The 19,361-nt window shown below is 49.8% G+C and overlaps 1 protein-coding gene and 1 pseudogene across 1 annotated transcript in view; both read left to right on the plus strand.

The window, feature by feature from the left end:
- LOC113936884 overlaps positions 1 to 16,855 on the plus strand; it is a 76,018-nt gene extending 59,163 nt beyond the window's left edge. Inside the window, 2 exon segments of the mRNA XM_035726291.1 lie at positions 13,634 to 14,498; positions 14,501 to 16,855. Of these exon segments, the coding sequence (XP_035582184.1) occupies positions 13,634 to 14,498; positions 14,501 to 14,643 (1,008 nt within the window). The 3' untranslated portion in view covers positions 14,644 to 16,855.
- LOC113933913 lies at positions 15,968 to 16,831 on the plus strand (annotated as a pseudogene).
- Positions 16,856 to 19,361: the final 2,506 nt, after the last annotated feature.

The raw sequence follows: 19,361 nt of genomic DNA on the forward strand, positions 1-19,361 counted from the left end.
ACTCCCTCTCAGGGCCCAGCTAAGTTCAGGGCTGGGCCAGTGAACCTGGAGGCATCAGTGGAGTCCGACTCAGGACAGGGAGAAGATCAGTCTGCGTTTAGGGTTAGGGTTTATGGTGAGGGTGAGGGTGAGGGGTGAGGGTTAGGGTTAGGGCTAGGGTTAGGGCTAGGGGTAGGGGTAGGGGTTAGGTTTAGCGTTAGGAGATGATGGCTCCTGATACTCAGGTAAAGATATATAAGACCTACTGTATATTCAGTTGAAGGGCATGTGACCTCCTGAAAGTTATGTGAGCTGAGAAAGTGTGACATGCAGTTAGAAAGTTAGTAGGAGAATAAAGCTCAATTGACAATCTGAAAACTCATAACACTCAGGAAGAAGCTATGAGGTGTCCTGACACACAGGTAGGCGAGGGACAACCTGTTGATGCTCAGATGGTCTGGTGGAGAACTTACACTCAGGGAGAGGAGGGCACACTGCCCTTCATGCAGGTGGAGGTGTGATCTCCTCACACTCCTACAGGAAGGTGAAACTTCTTCACATGCAGGTATGTGAGGTGAGCATTTGTCATGCTCCCGTCGGTGAGATGCCGTCTCCTGACAATCAGAAAAATGAAACCTCAGGATATTCAGGTGATTGTGGTGAGAATTCCTGACCCTCAGGTATAGGAGACACATCTTCCTGCATGTAGGTCCCAGAGAGGAGACCTGGAGACACTCAGGTAGGAAACCCCAGACCCTGTGATACTCAGCAGTGAATAGAAAGGTGGGCTTTGTAGTCCTAAATTAGAGAAATTCAAAGTGGCTCTTTGAAAAATGTGCTGATAGTATGTACTTGGAAGAGGGAAAGACAATTTGCCCTACACAGGGTCAAGGATCGATTAATCTGGTGATCCCAACACCCTGTGACCTTGACATGCTGCATCATCTTGACACAGAGGGACAGAACTGCCCCTCAACCCATGATTTGGAACAGGAACTGTGGTTGCAGCTTGCATGAGGGGCAGACCCTGACACTGCACAAAACTGGATCCTCAGATGATACAGAGCCTTCAAAGGGTAACTGGGAATGAAGATCCTGGCCTTGGGACAGAGGGAGGGGGCTGCACATGAGCCCCCATCACCCGAGGGTTGCAGAGGAGCCTGTACAGAAAGCTGGCATCTTGTTTCAGCCTGGACCGGTTAAGCTAAAGGGCTCCTGCCTGGTCTGACTATTGGGGTGGGGGAGGGGGATGTAGCCATGCTGATTGGTCAGGAGGCCACAGAGCTGTGTGAGGTCACTGGGCTTCCAGGCCGGGCTGGGGCAGGAGTATGGTAGAGATGCTGCCAACTGCCGTTCTGCTGGCCTTGGCAGTGTCTGTGGTTGCCAAAGATAACGCCTGTGTAAGTATGTGTAAGGGACACGTCCGGGGGGTGGAAAGGGTGTTTTCTGAATAGCAAGCCCCACCCAGACGCCCTCTGTCCAGGACTAGGAAGGAGGCCAAGCTTGGGCCGTAGTAGTCCCCGGGGTCTCACGGGTGCGACCCACATTCCCAAGTCAGACCATCCTTGCTCCCAGCTTCATCAGCTGAGAGACCCCAGGGCTGACCCCGGGCTGCTATGCCTCCCGTAGCACAGACGCTGGGGCCCTTCCCTCACCTAGAGACTGACCTCACTGCCTCTTGCACATCAAATCCCAATTTTTAGAAACCCCTTTCTTCCCACGGATAGTGAGGTGCTCCTCCTGTGGCTGACCCCAAAGACCCCAGGGTGTTGTCATAGCTTTCTTCTAGGGTCGGGCCTCCACCTTAGACTCTCACAGACCCCAAGTTACCCCCAAACTCTTGTGGCCTCTCCCCAGTTCCCAGAACTTCCTCCCCTGGACCCCCGCTGCTCCCCACACCTGGGATCACTGGACCTGCCTTGGCTACTCTCCCTCCTCCTGCCACCATCCAACCCCACACTGCAGCCCCAACACCCCTGTGGCTTTTTCCTGAGTCTCCTGCCCAGAATTGGCTCTAAAGACCTCAAGCCATTACACCTCTCTCTCACCTCCTCTAGCCTCCCCCCTGCCTCGGGATCTCCCATATTTCTAGGGCCCTTATCATCCGTCTTGCTTCCTACCGTGCCTTCTTTCCTCGCCTTGGGGCTTCACCCACAAGACCCCAGAACTCATACTCCTCAAAACCAGTTCTGAAGTCTGCAGCTTCTGGCTTCCCTACCACCCTGACAGCACCTCTCCTCAGCAGCTCCCCCTCGGACCCTCCACACTCCCGGTTGCCACACTTTGCCCAGCCCCCTAGCCCTGATTCCCCCATCGTGCAGCTGCGAGTACAGGCTGTGCCTCTTCTTGGTTTGAACTGTGCCCCTGGTCTCTCCCCAGTGCCCCCTGTGGGTTATGGTTCAGGCAGAACCCACCGGGAAGTGGCCGTGTCGTCGGAGGGCAGGATGCAACAATCGGGGCCTGGCCCTGGATGGTCAGCCTCCAGGTATTCATGTCCCATAATAACCGAATGTACCATGCGTGCAGAGGCACCTTGCTGAACTCCCATTGGCTGCTTACGGCTGCCCACTGCTTCCTCTCCAAAAAGTACGTGTGGGAGCACGTGGAGGGGGGTCTTCAGAAAGGCTCTTCCCAGAAAGGGACATTCTCCAGGACTCTCTGTACGCAGTCTCCCCGGGGCTCTGGGCTTTGTGGCAACCAGACCATGAGTGGGTGGTCCCAGGCCCTTGCTGAGGAGGGCTCTGAGGATCATGGTCACCAGAGGTTTCTGTCAAGTCCGTCCTTTCTGAGGATGACCTGGCTTGCCTCTGTGCCCACAGAAAAGTATATGACTGGAGACTGATTTTTGGAACAAGGGAAATTGTGTATGGGAATGAAAAGCCAGTAAAGCTGCCTCAACAGGAGAGATATGTTGAGAAAATCATCATTCATGAGAAATACATCCCCAGTTTAGATCACCATGACATCGCTCTCATGAAGAACACCCCTCCCGTTCCCTGTGGGCAATTCATCGGAAGGGGCTGCCTGCCCCAATTTAGCGCAGGCCCACCTCGAGTTCCCTAGGCCTGCTGGGTGGCTGGCTGGGGATTCTTGAAAGAGAAAGGTGAGTATGGGAGGGGCTCTCACAGGGGTAGGGACACGGCAGGTCATTTCCTCAGTGGTCTCTGAAGTGCAGGGGACATATGTGGTGCCTAGTGGTAATGTCCACCAGAATGCGGGACACTGTCCCCTTTTAGAGCGGGAGAAACTGGCAGCCGAGTCCCCTGTCCACAACCTCACCACTGATGGCTCGTGTGGTCGCTGGGTGGAAGGGTGCATGCAGCCCCAGGAGAACCTGGGCATTTTTCGAATGGGGTATGGGCTGTGGCTCTATCTGGGGCCTGGAACCCCAGTTGCTACCTTCTGGAAATGGGGGATTGTCCCCTGAAACGGCACTTGGAGAAGAGCTCGAGATGGGGTTTTGTGGTTGCGGGCCAACTCCTCCCCTCTCTGGACATCCATTTCCCATCTGTGAGTGGAAGGGACATGTCACGTGCTCTCTGAGCTCTGAGACCCCAGAACCCAGCCCTCCAGACCTCAGTGAACCTCTGCTCCCCACCCTCGCTGGTCACAATGCGAGAATCCACCCCCCTCAATCCGAGTGACTTTGTTTTCTCTGGAGAGAGGGGACAGGGTTCTTGGCAGGCCAGCAGTGGGCAGCAAGGGTTTGACGAGTAGGTTAGGCCTTTCAGCTTTCCACAGGTGACCACATGGACTTTTTACCCAGTCACATTGGGGATGAGAAGAGAGACTGAAAGCTATTCTGTCCGTCGATAATGGAAAACTGAGGGCTCCTAATTCCTGAAATACTTTACCTGTTTTAAATATTTTCATTATTTCAAAAATATTGTTAGATATGAATTTGTGCTTAATATAATGCAAAATGTTATGGTTTAGAGAAGAAAGAATCAAAAATGTTTACTAGAAAAAAAATGGTTCACTAGCCCCATCAAGAATACAAGGATGTTCCAGGGTCATGCTTTCTTACATTAGAAGTACACACTGGTACCAGACTCTGGCCCTATCTCACTGTGACAAGGTGGTCTTCATCCCCTTTGTCTTTAAACCTGGGATGACTCATATGTGATATAAGACCAAATAAATCTCAAATACTTAACTCTATATTCTTTTCACATAAATCACTTAAGCAATATGATGATAACATAGCCACCTAAGAAATACTCCCACTTGAGTAAATGCATGTCAGATGCATAATAGAATTCACACTACATAATCATCAAACTGAAATGTATCTCTTTAAATATAATTGCATATTTTCCTTTTCAATATATGTTGTAGGAAACTCATCAAAGCACTCTAATTTCTTTTTTTTATTATTAATTAATTTTATTATGTTAGTCGCCATACATTACATCATTAGTTTTTGATATGGTGATCCATGATTCATTGTTTTTGTATAACACCCAGTGCTCCATGCAGTACGTGCCCTCCTTAATACCCTCCACCGGGCTAACCCATCCCCCCTCCCCGCTCCCCTCTAAAACCCTGTTTGTTTCTCAGAGTCCATAGTCTCTCATGGTTCAACTCTCCCTCCGATTCTACTCCCCTCATTTTTCCCTTCCTTCTCCTAATGTCCTCCCTACTATTCCTTTTGTTCCACAAATAAGTGAAACCATATGATAATTGACTTTCTCTGTTTGACTTATTTCACTTAGCAGAGTCTCCTCCAGTCCCATCCATGCTGATGTAAAAGTTGGGTATTCATCCTTTCTGATGGCTGAGTAATATTCCATTGTATATATGGACCACACCTTCTTTATCCATTCATCTGTTAAAGGGCATCTCGGCTCTTTCCACAGCTTGGCTATTGCGGACATTGCTGCTTTGAACATTGGGGTGCACATGGCCCTTTTCTTCACTACATCTGAGTCTTTGCGGTAAATACCCATGATGCAATTGCTGGGTCATAGGGTAGCTCTATTTTTAATTTTTTGAGACCCTCCACACTGTTTTCCAAAGCGGCTGTGCCAACTTGCATTTCCACCAACAGTGTAAGAGGGTTCCCCTTTCTCCACAACCTCTCCGACATTTGTTGTTTCTTGCCTTGTCCATTTTTGTCATTCTAACTGGTGTAAGGTGGTATCTCAGTGTGGTTTTGATTTGAATTTCCCTGATGGCTAATGATGATGAACATTTTTTCATGTGTCTGTTAGCCATTTGTATGTCTTCTTTGGAGAAGTGTCTGTTCATATCTTCTGCCCACTTTTTGACTTGATTATTTTTTATGGGTGTTGAGTTTGAGAAGGTCTTTATAGATCTTGGATACCAGCCCTTTATCTATAGTGTCATTTGCAAATTTCTTTTCACTTACCTCAGAGGACTCAGCAGATTAAACACCTATCAGATAGCTGAGTGATTGTTACTGTGAAGATTCTTTTCCCTCCACCAAGACAAGACTCTGAAACTAAAGAAGGTATTTCCTACTATATACAGCAAATTTCTCCAAGCACATATCCAGCCCAATGCAATCACATCACTGTTCATGGCTGACTTCCTCCCAGCTGGAGGGTAGACTCCCAACCTTACTTAACAAATGCCTGTTTTTCTACCACACGAGACACAGTTTGCATCCACACATTTGGGTGTCTGAGCCCAAAAACCATACCAAGGGAAAGTCAGGAGATCACTTTAGATACAGATGCCCCTTTAAATTCACACAAATAATGACAATATAGACATGGAACAGTATCTGGTTTCCTTTGATCACATCCTAGGAAGGGAGTAAGAGCAGATGTGTCATGAGGAGAACAGATTAGATAAATCAGTATATCTGATGACATTCTTTCAGGCATACTAAAACCTTGCTGACACATCTGTCCCTTGAATCTTGGACAAAACATGAAGATGGTGGGCTAGAATGTGCCAGCCCTCATTTCCCACAGACACTCCATAAAGCACAACATATGGACAAACATAGTTTTGTCAGAACTCCAGAAACCAGCTAAAAAGGTGCAAAAGCCGCGTGAATCCTTAACCAAGAAAAAGTCCTTACTCAAAATGTTGGGAAATTTTGTGGAATTGTGCCTCCCCTTGCCATACCCCCAGCTGGAGCAGTGTGGTTTAGTCAGGAGGACACTTCTTAATTCTCAGTTCCATCATTTAGACAAAAGAAGAACATACTTGCTTATAAAGTACTGACTTGTGGACGGATCTCCATATGATTTCTGTCTGTCCCTGGCTCAGAACAGTGATGGGTAAAGTGGCATAGTTGGAAGGCCTCTGATGGCAGGGACAGTTGCAGTGGATCATTAAAGCAACAGTGAGCTACAATTTGTGGGGGAAGCAAGACATTAACAAAGAGACATTTAATACAAATCCAAGAATTCTAGAAAAAAAAATGCAGGGATGAGAGTCTAAGGAAATTTAAAAGTGACTTGTGTGTGGAGAACTTGACCAAAACACACAGAAGTCCACCTTTACTTCTTTTATAAGATTTGAAAAACCAAACCTGAAAATTATTATAAATACATATTAATGGACCCACACATACAAAAATCTCATCTATGATATCAGTAACGTAATGTATTGTAGAAGTCATTTTTTTGTAATCCACATGTGTTGTGGACTGAATTGGGTCCCCTCTTAATTCATATGTTGAAATCCTAACCTCCATTATTTTATAGTGTCTGTATTTGGAAATAGTACTTCCAATAGGCAATTAAGTCAACATGGATCATATGGGTCACCTTCATCCAATATACGTGATTTCATATAAGTGGAGTTTAAGATACAGACACTTTTAGAGTTACAGCCGTGTAAAGACAGACAGAGAAGATGGATGTCTACAAGCCAAGGAAAGGGTTCCCAACAAAATTCAACTCTGCCAACCCCTTGACGTCCATCTTGTAGCCTCCAGAAAAGTGAGAAAATTAACTATTATTAATTACAACCCAGGTTGTGATACTTTGATATGGCAGCCCCAGCAAACAAATACACTATGGTAATGACAAAGTATCAATAAACTACAGACAAAAGGAAATAGGAGGTAAATAAAAGCATCCCATTATTAAAAAAATCAACAAAATGAAGGCATTAAAAAAGGTAATGAGGGACAGCAATAGCTATAACAAGAAAACACTTAACAAAAAGGCATTGAGTTATTTTCCCACCAGTAATCCTATTAAATGTCCCATTCAAAAGATACAGATTGACAGAATGGAATGGATTTAAAAAGAGAAAATAACTATGCTGCCTACAGGATACTCTCCTTAGTTCTAAGGACAGACGTTGATAGATTGTTAATGAAACAATAAAAAAAAATAGACTGTGCTGAAGTAGAAACCGATTGAGATCAGTGGCATTTATACTAAATTCACACAAACATGAAACTGTAAGAAAGGAAAAGGACACATAACAATAATAATGACATTTCACAATTATAAATATATGTATACCAAACCCAGAGATATTAAATATATATAGAAATTTTGGCATGATTTCTAGGGGAACATGGAACATTTTCCAAGATAGACCTTATATAAGAACAGTAAACATTTATTAACAACATTTTAAGAAGGGTAAAGTCATACAAACTAGCTTTCCTTATCATAATGAGATAGAATTAAAAATTGGGGCAAGGGCAGCCATAGCAGGTATGACTGCTATTACTGCCCACTTTGGGAGCCTCAAGGCACACGGCAAGGATATCATCCTTCAAGTAGCCCCTGCACATGAGCTTAAGGCAGGCATTTTCCTGACTGCTGTCACCTTCCAACTTCTAGCACATGTTGGAGCAGGCTGGTCCCTTCACAGCACAGGGTCAAAAACCTTCTTGGTGTAACAAGCACAGTTGTCAATTGCAGCCAAATGGACTGAAGGAAACTCTAGTCAGTCATGATGGTAAAGTGCACACAATCCACATAGAGACCTCCTTAGAGTACCTGGTTCTGGTGAACCGGGGCATTGTGCTGCTGGACAACACAGGACCTCTTCTTCAAAAAGCCATGACTGTTAAGGTCAAGAAATGTAGCTTATTTTCCAAATACATAGGAAACAAGCACAGAGGGTTACACATAATAATGAGATGGAGGAATATATCCCAAAAGAACAAGGGCAAAACTGCATCAAATTGCTAAATGAAGAGAAATAATCGATATGACTGTTATAAATTCAAAGTAATGGCTGTAAGATATTCATGGGATTTGAGAAAAGACTGTAGGCTCTCAGTGAGACAAAGACAGAACATATTGAAAAGAGACCCAGACTTAGATAAAGAACTCAGTAACTGAAATAAAATACAGTAGAGGGAAGCAATAGCATATAAGATGAGGCAGAGGAATGGATCAGGGAGCTAAAGGAGGATTAATGGAAAACAACAAAGATGAACAGCAAAAAAGAAAGAAAATAAGAATAATAAAGTATGTGACAAGGTGAAGGGAACTCAGCGTATCATCAAGATTAATAACATTCACTTTATAAAGAATCCTGAAGGAGAGAGAGAAAGAGGGGCAGAAAATTTATTTGAAGAAATAATAGCTGAGAATTTCATTAATTTGGGGAAGGAAAGAGGTATCCAGATCCAGGAGGCACAAAGAAACCCTCCCCCCAAAAAAATCAAAGCAAGGAGGTGCAAACAAAGACACCTCATGGCAAAATAGTATTGATAAAGTGAGAATTATCTTAAAAAGCACTAGAAAAGAAAACTTACATATAAGGGAAATGACATAAAACTATCAATAAATTTCTTAGAAACTTTGCAGGCCAGAGAGGTGTGGCATGTTACATTAAAAGTGCTGAAAGATACAAGAAAACGTAAAACAATATATTTATGCACACAATATAGGAGCACTGAAATACACAAAGCAACTCTTAAGAGCCATAAAGGAAGGTAATCACAGTAATACAATAGAGGACTTCAAGACCTCACTCACATCAATGGATAGATTATCTAGCCAGAAAATCAACAAGGAAACAATGACTTTGAATAACACGATGTACCAGATGGACCTACCGGATATATTCAGAACATTTCATTTAAAAAATATTGGAATACACAATCTTTTCCAGTACATGAGGCATTCTCCAAAATGGATCCTATGTTAGGCCACAAAAAAGTCTCAAATTCAAAAAGATTGAAATTGTATCATGCATTTTTCTCACCACAATGGTATGAAACTAGGAAGCAATTGCAAGAAAAAAAGATGGAAAGAGCACAAATACATGGAGGCTAAATAACATTCTACCAAATATTGAATAGATGAAACAAGAACTAAAAAAGGAAATCAAAAAATATATGGAGAAAAATGAAAATAAACTACAATGATCCAAAATCTTTGGAATGCAGCAAAACTATTCTAAGAGGAGACATTATAACTGTACAGGAATACATCACAGAGCAAGACAAATATCAAATAAAAAACATAACATTACACTTAAAGGAACTAGGAAAACAAAATAAAAACCAAGCCAGTAGAAAGAAAAAAAATAAAGATTAATCAAAAACAAATGAAATTTAAACTATAAAACAACCAAAACCCAAGAAGACCAAATTAATGAATCCAGGAGCTGTTTTTGTTTTTTTAAAATTTTTTATTGTTATGTTAATCACCATACATTATATCATTAGTTTTTAATGCAGTGTTCCATGATTCACTGTTTGTGCATAACACCCAGTGCTCCACGCAGAACGTGCCCTCTTTAATAGCCATCACCAGGCTACCCATCCCCCCACCCCCGTACCCTCCAGAACCCTCAGTTTGTTTTTCGGAGTACACCCTCTCTCATGCTTGGTCTCCCCCTCCTATTTCCCCCCTTTCATTCTTCCCCTCCTGCTATCTTCTTTTTATTTTTTCTTAACTTATATTGCATTATTTGTTTTAGAAGTACAGATCTGTGATTCAACAGTCTTGCACAATTCACGGCACTCACCATAGCACATACCCTATGGAATGTCTATCACCCAGCCACCCCATCCCCCCCACCACCCCCACTCCAGCAACCCTCAGTTTGTTTCGTGCGATTAAGAATTCCTCATATCAGTGAGGTCATATGATATATGTCTTTCCCTGATTGACTTATTTCACTCAGCATAACACCCTCCAGTTCCATCCACGTCGTTGCAAAAGGCAAGATCGCATTCCTTTTGATGGCTGCATAATATTCCATTGTGTATATATCCCACATCTTCTTTATCCATTCATCTGTCGATGGTCGTCTTGGCTCTTTCCACAGTTTGGCTGTTGTGGACATTGCTGCTATAACCATTGGGGTGCACATCCCTTTGGATCCCTACATTTCTATCTTTGTGGTAAATACCCAGTAGTGCAATTGCTGGATCTCCCTTGGGTGGGCAGAGGGGCGGGCCCTGGTCCTGCTGGGCTTCACGCTGAGGATGCAGAGAGAGGACTGAGGGACCCTGGACCCCCGCCCAGCCTCAGTCTGGAAAGGTCCGGGGCGGCGGAGGGGGGGGGGTGTTGGGAACACGTGGTGAGTCCTGACTTCCGCATCTGGGTCTCAAAGACCCTGGATGCCTTGGCAGAAGGAAAAGGGCCTCCCTCGTTGGGCAGAGGGGAGGCCTCTTGTCCTGCTGGACTTTATGGTGAGGATGCAGAGGGAGGAGTGAAGGAACCTGGACCCCAGCACAGCCTCAGTCAGGGAAGGTCCATTGGGGGGAGGGGGGCTGATTGAAACACGGTGAGTCTGGACTTCTGAGTCCGTGTCTCAGAGAGACTGAGGTGAGGCCCTGATGAAAGGAGCAGATGCTCATGTGGGCAGAGGGGAGGGCCCTGGTCAACCAGTGCTGGGGGGGTGGCTTGGGGAGGCCAGGGATAAACCCGGCAGGAGGACAGAGGGGAGCCCCGCAGAAGCCCACCCATGATGTCAGTCTAGGGAGCCCCCCCTGGGCGGGATGGGGACACGTGGCCAGTGCGGCGACTTCTGCATCTGGGTCTCCCGAGAACCTGGGGTCCTTGGTGGATCGAAGGAGCAGGGCCTCGCTCAGGGGGCAGAGGGGCAGGCCCAGGTCCTGTTGGGGTTTACGCTGAAGTTGCAGAGGGAGGACTGAGAGACCCTGGACCCCAGCCCAGAGTCAGTCCCTAGAGGCCTGAGTGGAGGACGGGGACACCCCAATTGTGTTCATGCGTGCGCTTGTGTGTCCCCCACTTGCCCATCCGGTGTCCCAGACACGGGATGCCCTGGTGCCCAGGAGCCGATCCGCAGGCAGTAGGGACAGGCAGAGGCATAGGCACCCAGGGAGTCCTGGTGGAGATCAGAAGAAGGCCCGAGAGACCTGGACACCCCATCTCAGCCTTGGGAAGCCCTGGGCTTCGTGGCCACACGTGTTAGCCACAGACTTAACCCGGGGGGCTCAGGGCAGGGAGGGCCTTGGTGATGGCAGACCAGCTTGGGGACAAGCAGCCAGAGTGGCCTAGGACCTGCCAGGGCTCAAAGTGAGGACCCCCAAGGGACTCCCCAGGGAGCCCGCAGGACCGCGGCCCTGATTCAGCCATGGGAGACTCCTGGGATGGAAGAGACCACACAGTGCGTGGCCACTTTGGCCTCAGGGCCTCCGAGAACCCCTGGCCGTTTGGATGGAGCACTACCTCGATTATGCGGGTGGGGGGCGGTGGCCCACGTGTTGCTGGGTGGAAATGCGAAGACCGGAAGGAGGACTGCAGGATTGGGGACAGAGAACAGATTTGGTCCCGGGAGGCCCCGGGGCCAGATGGTCACCTAGGGCGTGCCCTGACTTCCCAGCCACGTCTCCTAGAGCCTGGGGTCTGGGTGGAAGGAGCAGGCTTCAGGGCCGCCCAGGCTGAGCCGGTCCTGCCAGGATGGAAGGGGAGGACCAGAGGGAGGACTGACTGGGCCGCAGTACGGACAGGCCATGGAGGAGGACCCTTGTGGAGAAGGAGCCCATGCCTCCTGTCCAGGGGTCCACATCTGGCTGTTAGAGCCTGAGGGCCTGTGGTGAGAAGGAGCGGGCCTGGGGTGGGGCGGGCCTGTGTGTGTGTGAGGGTGGAGTGCGGGGTCGCGGGGGCGGGGCACGGGTCCGGTTGGGAGTCAGGGTGAGGACCCTGGGGGAGGACTGGCCGTACCCCCTCCACCCCATCTCAGCAAAGAAGCCAGGGCACCGGAGTCTGGCCGTGCCTGAACCAGGGAGGATCGGTCAGCGGGGGCCCAACCTGGCATGCATGCTCGCTCGTCTCATGGGCCAGAAGGCGGGAGTCCTCGGGGAGCTGAGGTCTTGGTCTGAGGGGCACATGCCTTCTGTCTCACGTTGGGGACCTGGAAGAAGCGCAGGCCCTGGCAGGAAGAAAGAAGATTAGCGTCCTGTGGGCCTGAGGGCATCCCCACCCCAGGACAGAGGGGCCTGTCCCCACTACCAGCCCTTTGGGATCTTGCCGGGGGCTGAGGGGGTGGATGGAGACGTGGCCGTGGATGAGGACGTGCTGGCTCCTCACCCTCTTCTCGGAGCTCTCAGGGAGGTGAGGATCATGCTGGGAGAGGTCGGGGTCAGGTCATCTGGGGAAGCGCACCTGGGAGACACACAGGAGTCCCTGCTCCTGCCAAGAAATCAGTGTGGGGACACCCGACGGAGGAGTGAGTGACTCCCCACCAACCCCTTGGGACCAGGAAGGGATGGCCCAGAAGTCTGTGCAGCCCCTACCTGGAGGCCCTGGGAACCCTGGGTGGGGCCTGTCAGGCTGAGTCCCTCCTCCTCCCCAGATCCTTCCTCTCAGGATGGAGAGTGCCCGGGCCTGAGGGTCTGGACTCCGGTAGCAGAGGAGGCAGGTGCCCTGGCTCTGGGTCTGGCCCTGATGGTGGGGGGCAGATGAGAAATGAGGGGATGCCTCCCACAGCAGGATCCTTAGGGCCCAGGCATACCCTGCGGCTGCTGCCAGCCATGGGGAGACCGGCGATCGGTGGGCCAAGTTATTTCAACTGACTTTTCCTTCTGGCGTCTCCCAGAGATGAGGCCTTGGCACCAGGAGGGTGGCCTCCAGTCAACACGGAGTATTCCCAGGCCTTCCGTGGGGTCAAGGACTAGACGGAGAGGTGCGCCCATCCCAGCACAGACGGCACCCGAGCTTGGCCGTCCCTGGGATCCCGAGACGAGCCCTTAGACCTCTGGCAGGGGTGGGCAGAGGTGGGCCCCCTGGCTTACCTTCTGTGGGGTCTCAGGGCTGGGCGGTCTTGCTGTGATCCTGTGGCCTCAGGCTGCGGGGGTGCGGCCCAGGCCCTGCCAGGGGAAATAGCAGTCCCCTGAGGGGCCAAGGAGGGGACCACCCAGCTTGGACGGATGGGGACCTCACAGAGTCCGCCCCAGCCCTCCTGCCCCACTGGGGGCCGGGGGCTGTGCTCGTGTCTGCACCCCGAATTGACTCCTCCTCTTCTCCAGGGGCTTCCAGAATTCAGAGTCGAGGCCTAGGTCTGAGGCAGGAGCCTCTAAGGTCCCAGAGCAGGGGAGGTGCAGGTGAGTGCCAGTGGTCAAGGTGAGGTACTTGCTCTGTGCCTGGAGCCAGGGGCTCGCCCGTCCCACCCCAGAGGGGACCCCTCAGCACCCAAGTCCGACGCAGCACACTGTCAGCTCCAGGACTTCAGGCCTCTGCTACCTGGGCTGCACCCTGAGGAGCCATCCCACCTCTTTCTTCAGGTTCAGCCCGACACAAACACCATGCCCATGGGTCAGAGGAGTGAGCTCTGGAAGCTGGAGGAAGACCCAGGCCCGGCCCAGGGCCTGATGGAGGCACAGCTGTTGGGGGCTGGGGAGGAGAAGGTCCCCCGCACCCCCTCCTCCTTCTCCACCTTGGCCTCCTCCCAGTCCGCCGCCCCATCGGGCTCCTGCTCTGCCCTGTTTCTGGTCCCCTCGGAGGAGGGGTCTGCTGCTGGGTTCCAGAGTCGTCCCCAGAGCTCTCTGAGTGCCTGCCCCTCCCCCACTGCCCAAGCAGCCACTGCCTGCAGCCAGCCTGACCAGGGCTCCAGCAGGTCCGATGAGGAGGGTGCCATCCCCCGCGAGGAGCCTGAAGAAGCCCAGCCGGGGCTCCAAAACCTACTCCAGGGGAAGCTGGCCGAGCTGGTGGAGTTCCTGCTCCTCAAGTATCACATCAAGGAGCCGACCAGCCAGGCAGAGATGCTGGAGATCGTCAGCCAGGATGCCCTGGATGCCTTCCTTGTGATCTTGGGCCAGGCCTCCGAGTGCTTGCAGCTGGTCTTTGGTATGGATGTGAAGGAAGTGGACCCCAGCGACCACTCCTACATTCTGGTCTCCATCCTGGGCCTCACCTATGATGGGATGCTGAGCGGTGAGCATGGAGTGCCCAAGACTGGCCTCCTGGTGGTGCTCCTGGGGGTGAGTCTCCTGCATGGTGACTGTGCCCCCGAGGAGGAGGTGTGGGAAATGCTAGGGGTCATGGGGGTGTATGCCGGCCAGGAGCACGTCATCTACAGGGAGCCGAGGGAGCTCCTCACCAAGGTCTGGGTGCAGGAAGGGTACGTGGAGTACTGGCAGGTGCCCGGCAGTGACCTTCCTGCTATGAGGTCCCGTGGGGTTCCAGGGCCCATGCCGAAACCAGCAAGTTGCAAATGCTGGAGTATTTGCTCCAGGTCTGGCGCGGTCAGCTGGCTTCCTCCCTGGCCCTGTCTGAAGGGGCTGTGAGAGATTAGGGAGAGGGGGCCTGAGCCCTGGGGTCCGCCAGGCCCTTTCCAGGCTGTGCTGGGTTCGGCAGCCTCTCCTGCGGGGTGCTGGGCATGAAGTGAGGCCACTTGCTGGTTCTTCCCTGTGTGTGTGTTTGTGTGTGCCCGTGAAGACAGAGCCCTGGGCGTTTTAAGGAGTGCAGGGCCAGGGAGGGTTGGGAGAAGAAAGCAGGGCAAGGAGCCTCCTGGGGGTGGGGGGGGGGTTGTTTCCTGGGATGACTCCCACATCCAGAGCTTGGTGTCCTTGAGGAAGCTCTCCTGTGGGATTCCTTGCCATAGAAGGTTTCAGCTGCTTCAGGGGCTGATTGTGTGAGTACCATCCACTCTGCAGCATTTGTTCTTACCCAGTCCAAGAATTAAGAGTTGTATCATGTTCATGAGGTTCCTGGGTCCTCTGTTGGTTAAGCGTCTGCCATCGGCTCAGGTCAGGATCTCAGGATCCTGGGATCACACCCCACATGGGTCTCCCCGCTCAGTGGAGACTCTGCTTCTCTCTCTTCCCTGTGTGTGCTTTTTCTTTCTCAAATAAATAAATACCTTTAAGAAAAAGTTTTTCTTCATGCCCTGGACACCAGCCTGGACACCTTGCCTACTTGCTTGGGCTCTGGACCGAAATCACAGGGCATTGCCCTAGGGATGGGTTGGAGAGGCGCAAGAACGGAAGAAGCAAGGAACAGGGGTCAGAAGCTGAAGAGATAGAAGTTTGCTGGTTCTTGCTTCTGATGCCTTCCCGACCATCATTGTGCAAATGCCAAAGGCAAGCACGCGCACACAAGCGTGGGGACGGGGGCAGGAGGGCCCAGGTTCTGTCAGGAGTCAAGGTGAGGACCAGAGGGAGGAATGAAGGACCCTGGACCCAGTAGGGAATCAGTCCTGGGAGGCCTCTGGGTGAGACAACGGTGACATGAGGTGTGTCCTGAATTCTGCACTGTGTCCCAGACACACTGAGCGCTTGTTGTGAGGAGTGGCCCTCAGGAGCAGGGATGAGGGCACCAGCCATCCAGGGAGTCCAGATGGGGAACAGAGGGTAGGGCTAAGGGACCCGAAGGATCCATCTCGGGGAATCCCTGGACTGTGTAGCCTGACGCGACGTCCACAGTCTTTGCCCGTGGCTCTCATGGCAGTGAGGGCTTTGGTCTGCGGGAACAGGCCTGGAGACAGCAGAGACCGCATCATCAGCGGTGCTGCGGCTCATGCTGAGATCCCTGAGGGAGGGCTCAGGGAGGGACCTGGACTCCAGAACAGGGACAACGCACTGAAGCCTGCCCCTGCTGTCCGCCCTGGGAGGCCTGTTTGTGCCAAGTCCACAGGCGGTGTGTCAGGATGTCCGCATCCTGGTCTGACAGAGGCTGGGGGCCTGCTTTAAAAAACCGGGGGTCAGGACCTAATGGAGGAAGACCCAGGCCTGGCCCAGGGCCTGGTGGAAGCACAGCTGTCGGGGGCTGGGGAAGAGGAGGTCCCAGCAGCTTAGATGAGGAGGGTTCAAGCACCTGGGAGGAGCCGGAAGTCACGCAAACCTCTCTCCAGGACAAACTCCACGTGAAAGTGGCTGCCCTGGTGGAGTTCCTGCTCCTCAAATACCGCAACAAGCAGCTGACCCGCCAGGCAGAGATGCTCGAGATCGTCAGCAAAGATTACCAGGACTACTTCCCAGTGATCTTGGGCCAAGCCTCCGAGTGCATGCGGCTGGTCTTTCTCATGGCCGTGAAGAAAATGGACCGTAGTGACCACTCCTACAACCTGGTCAATGTCCTGGGTCTCATCTGTGATGGGATGCTGAGCGGTGAGCATGGCATGCCCAAGACCGGCCTCCTGGTTTTGGTCCTGGGGGTGAGCCCCCTGCATGGTGACCGTGCCCCCGAGGAGGAGGTGTGGGAAACGCTGGGGGTCATGGGGGTGTATGCCGGTCAGGAGCACATCGTCTATGGGGAGCCCAGGGAGCTCTCACCAAAGTCTGAGTGCAGGAAGGTTACCTGGAGTACCGGCAGGTGCCTGGCAGTGACCCTGACCGCTACGAGTTCCCGTGGGGTCCCAGGGCCCATGCTGAACCAGCAAGGTTCAAGTGCTGGAGTATGTGCTCCGGGTCAGGCACGGGCAGCTGCCTTCCTCCCTGGCCCTGTCTGAAGGAGCTGTGAGAGATGAGGGAGAGGAGGCCTGAGTTCCAGTGGCAGCCAGGCCCTTTCCAGGATTTGGTGGGGTCGGCAGCTTCTCCTGCGGGGTGCTGGGCATGAAGTGAGGCCACATTTTGTTCTTCCCTGTGTGTGTGTGAAAGGAGAGAGCCCTGGGAGTTCTAAGTAAGGCAGGGCCAGGGAGGGTTGGGGGAAGAAAGCAGGGTGAAGAGCCAGCATCTCTGGGGGCCTGTTCTCTGTGATGACTCTGACATCCAGAGCTTGGGTTTCTTGAGGAAGCTCTCAAATGTTGTTCCTTGGAGTAAAAGTTTTAACCAGCTTCGGCAGGTAAATGTGTGCGTGACATCCACCCCACAGCATTTGGACTTACCCAGTTCAAGAGTTTTAAGAGTTTTGTCATGTTCTGGAAATAAGGTGGGAGATCTTCCCTCCTTGTTTGGGTTCTGGAATGAAATCACGGGGCATTGGCATAGGAATTTGTTGGAAAGGTGGAAAAATGGAGCAGTCAAGTGACGGGGTCAGGAAATACGGAAATAAAAGATCTTTTTTCAAACAACTTCTTATCTTATCAAGTCCTTCTATAAAATCTTTTATAATTTTCATCTTTACAGTCATCTTCCATCCGTTCATTGTATCAACCCTTATTTTGTACATATGTCTTTCTTCCTTTAAAATTTTAGGAGGCACTTTTTTCTAACAGACCATAATACGCCCAAAATCTAGTGTGTGGCACTGATCTATGCACTAGCCTGATCATATTTGATCACATTCTGCTTTTTTTGTATTGTTCTGCTTTGTTTTTATCTTTTTTTTTTTTCTCTTTCTTTTTTCTTTCTTTCCCTTTCTTTTCCCCTGGTTTCAGGTCTTTTCTGATTTGTATACAGTATATTTGCTGGGGACGTTGTAAACCTGTTAGCATTTTGTTCTCTCATTCATCTATTCTCCTCTGGACAAAATGACAAGACGAAAGAAATCACCTCAGCAAAAAGAACAAGAGGTAGTACCGTCAGCCAGGGACCTACTCAATACGGACATTAGTACGATGTCGGACCTAGAGTTCAGAATCATGACTTTAAAGATACTAGCTGGGCTTGAAAAAAGCGTGGAAGTTATTAGAGAAACACTTTCGGGAGAAATAAAAGAACTAAAATCTAACCAAGTCGAAATCAAAAAGGCTATTGATGAGGTGCAATCAAAAATGGGGGCACTAAATGCTAGGATAAATGAGGCAGAAGAGAGAATCAGTGATATAGAAGACCAAATGATGGAAAATAAAGAGGCTGAGAAAAAGAGGGAGAAACAACTACAGGATCACGAGGGCAGAATTCGAGAGATAAGTGATACGATAAGACGAAACAACATTAGAATAATTGGGATCCCAGAAAAAGAAGAGAGAGAGAGGGGGGCAGAAGGTATATTGGAGCAAATAATAGCAGAGAAATTCCGTAATGTGAGGAAGGAAACAGGCATCAAAATCCAGGAGGCACAGAGAACCCCTCTCAAAATCAACGAAAATAGGTCAACACCCCAACATCTAATAGTAAAACTTACGAGTCTCAGAGACAAAGAGAAAATTCTGAAAGCAGCTCGGGAGAAGAGATATGTAACCTACAATGGTAGAAACATTAGATTGGCAACAGACCTATCCACAGAGACCTGGCAGGCCAGAAAGGACTGGCAAGATATCTTCAGAGCACTAAACGAGAAAAATATGCAGCCAAGAATACTATATCCAGCTAGGCTATCATTGAAAATAGAAGGAGAGATAAAAAGCTTCCAGAACAAAAACTAAAGGAATTTGCAAACACGAAACCAGCCCTCCAAGAAATATTGAGAGGGGTCCTCTAAGCAAAGAGAGAACCTAAAAGCAGCAAAGAGCAGAAACGAACACAGACAACAGACAGTTAACAGTCACCTTACAGGTAATACAATGGCACTAAATTCATACCTTTCAATAGTTACCCTGAATGTAAATGGGCTAAATGCCCCAATCAAAAGACACAGGCTATCAGATTGGATTAAAAAACAAGGCCCATCCATATGCTGTCTGCAAGAGACTCATTTTAGAACCAAAGACACCCCCAGATTGAAAGTGAGGGGGTGGAAAACTATTTACCATGCTAATGGACACCAAAAGAAAGCTGGGGTGGCAATCCTTATATCAGACAAACTAGATTTAAGAGGTGAGGAAGGACACTATATCCTACTTAAAGGGTCTACCCAACAAGAAGATCTAACAATTGTAAATATCTATGCCCCGAACATGGGAGCAGCCAATTATATAAGGCAATTAATAACAAAAGCAAAGAAACACATTGACAACAATACAATAATAGTGGGGGACTTTAACACCCCCCTGACTGAAATGGACAGATCATCTAAGCAAAAGATCAACAAGGAAATAAAGACTTTAAATGACACACTGGACCAAATGGACTTCACAGACATATTCAGAACATTCCATCCCAAAGCAAAGGAATACACATTCTTCTCGAGTGCCCATGGAACATTCTCCAGAATTGATCACATCCTAGGTCACAAATCAGGTCTCAATCGGTA

The sequence above is a fragment of the Zalophus californianus genome, chromosome 2 (assembly GCF_009762305.2).
Source record: "Zalophus californianus isolate mZalCal1 chromosome 2, mZalCal1.pri.v2, whole genome shotgun sequence".
Classification (NCBI taxonomy): Eukaryota; Metazoa; Chordata; class Mammalia; order Carnivora; family Otariidae; genus Zalophus; species Zalophus californianus.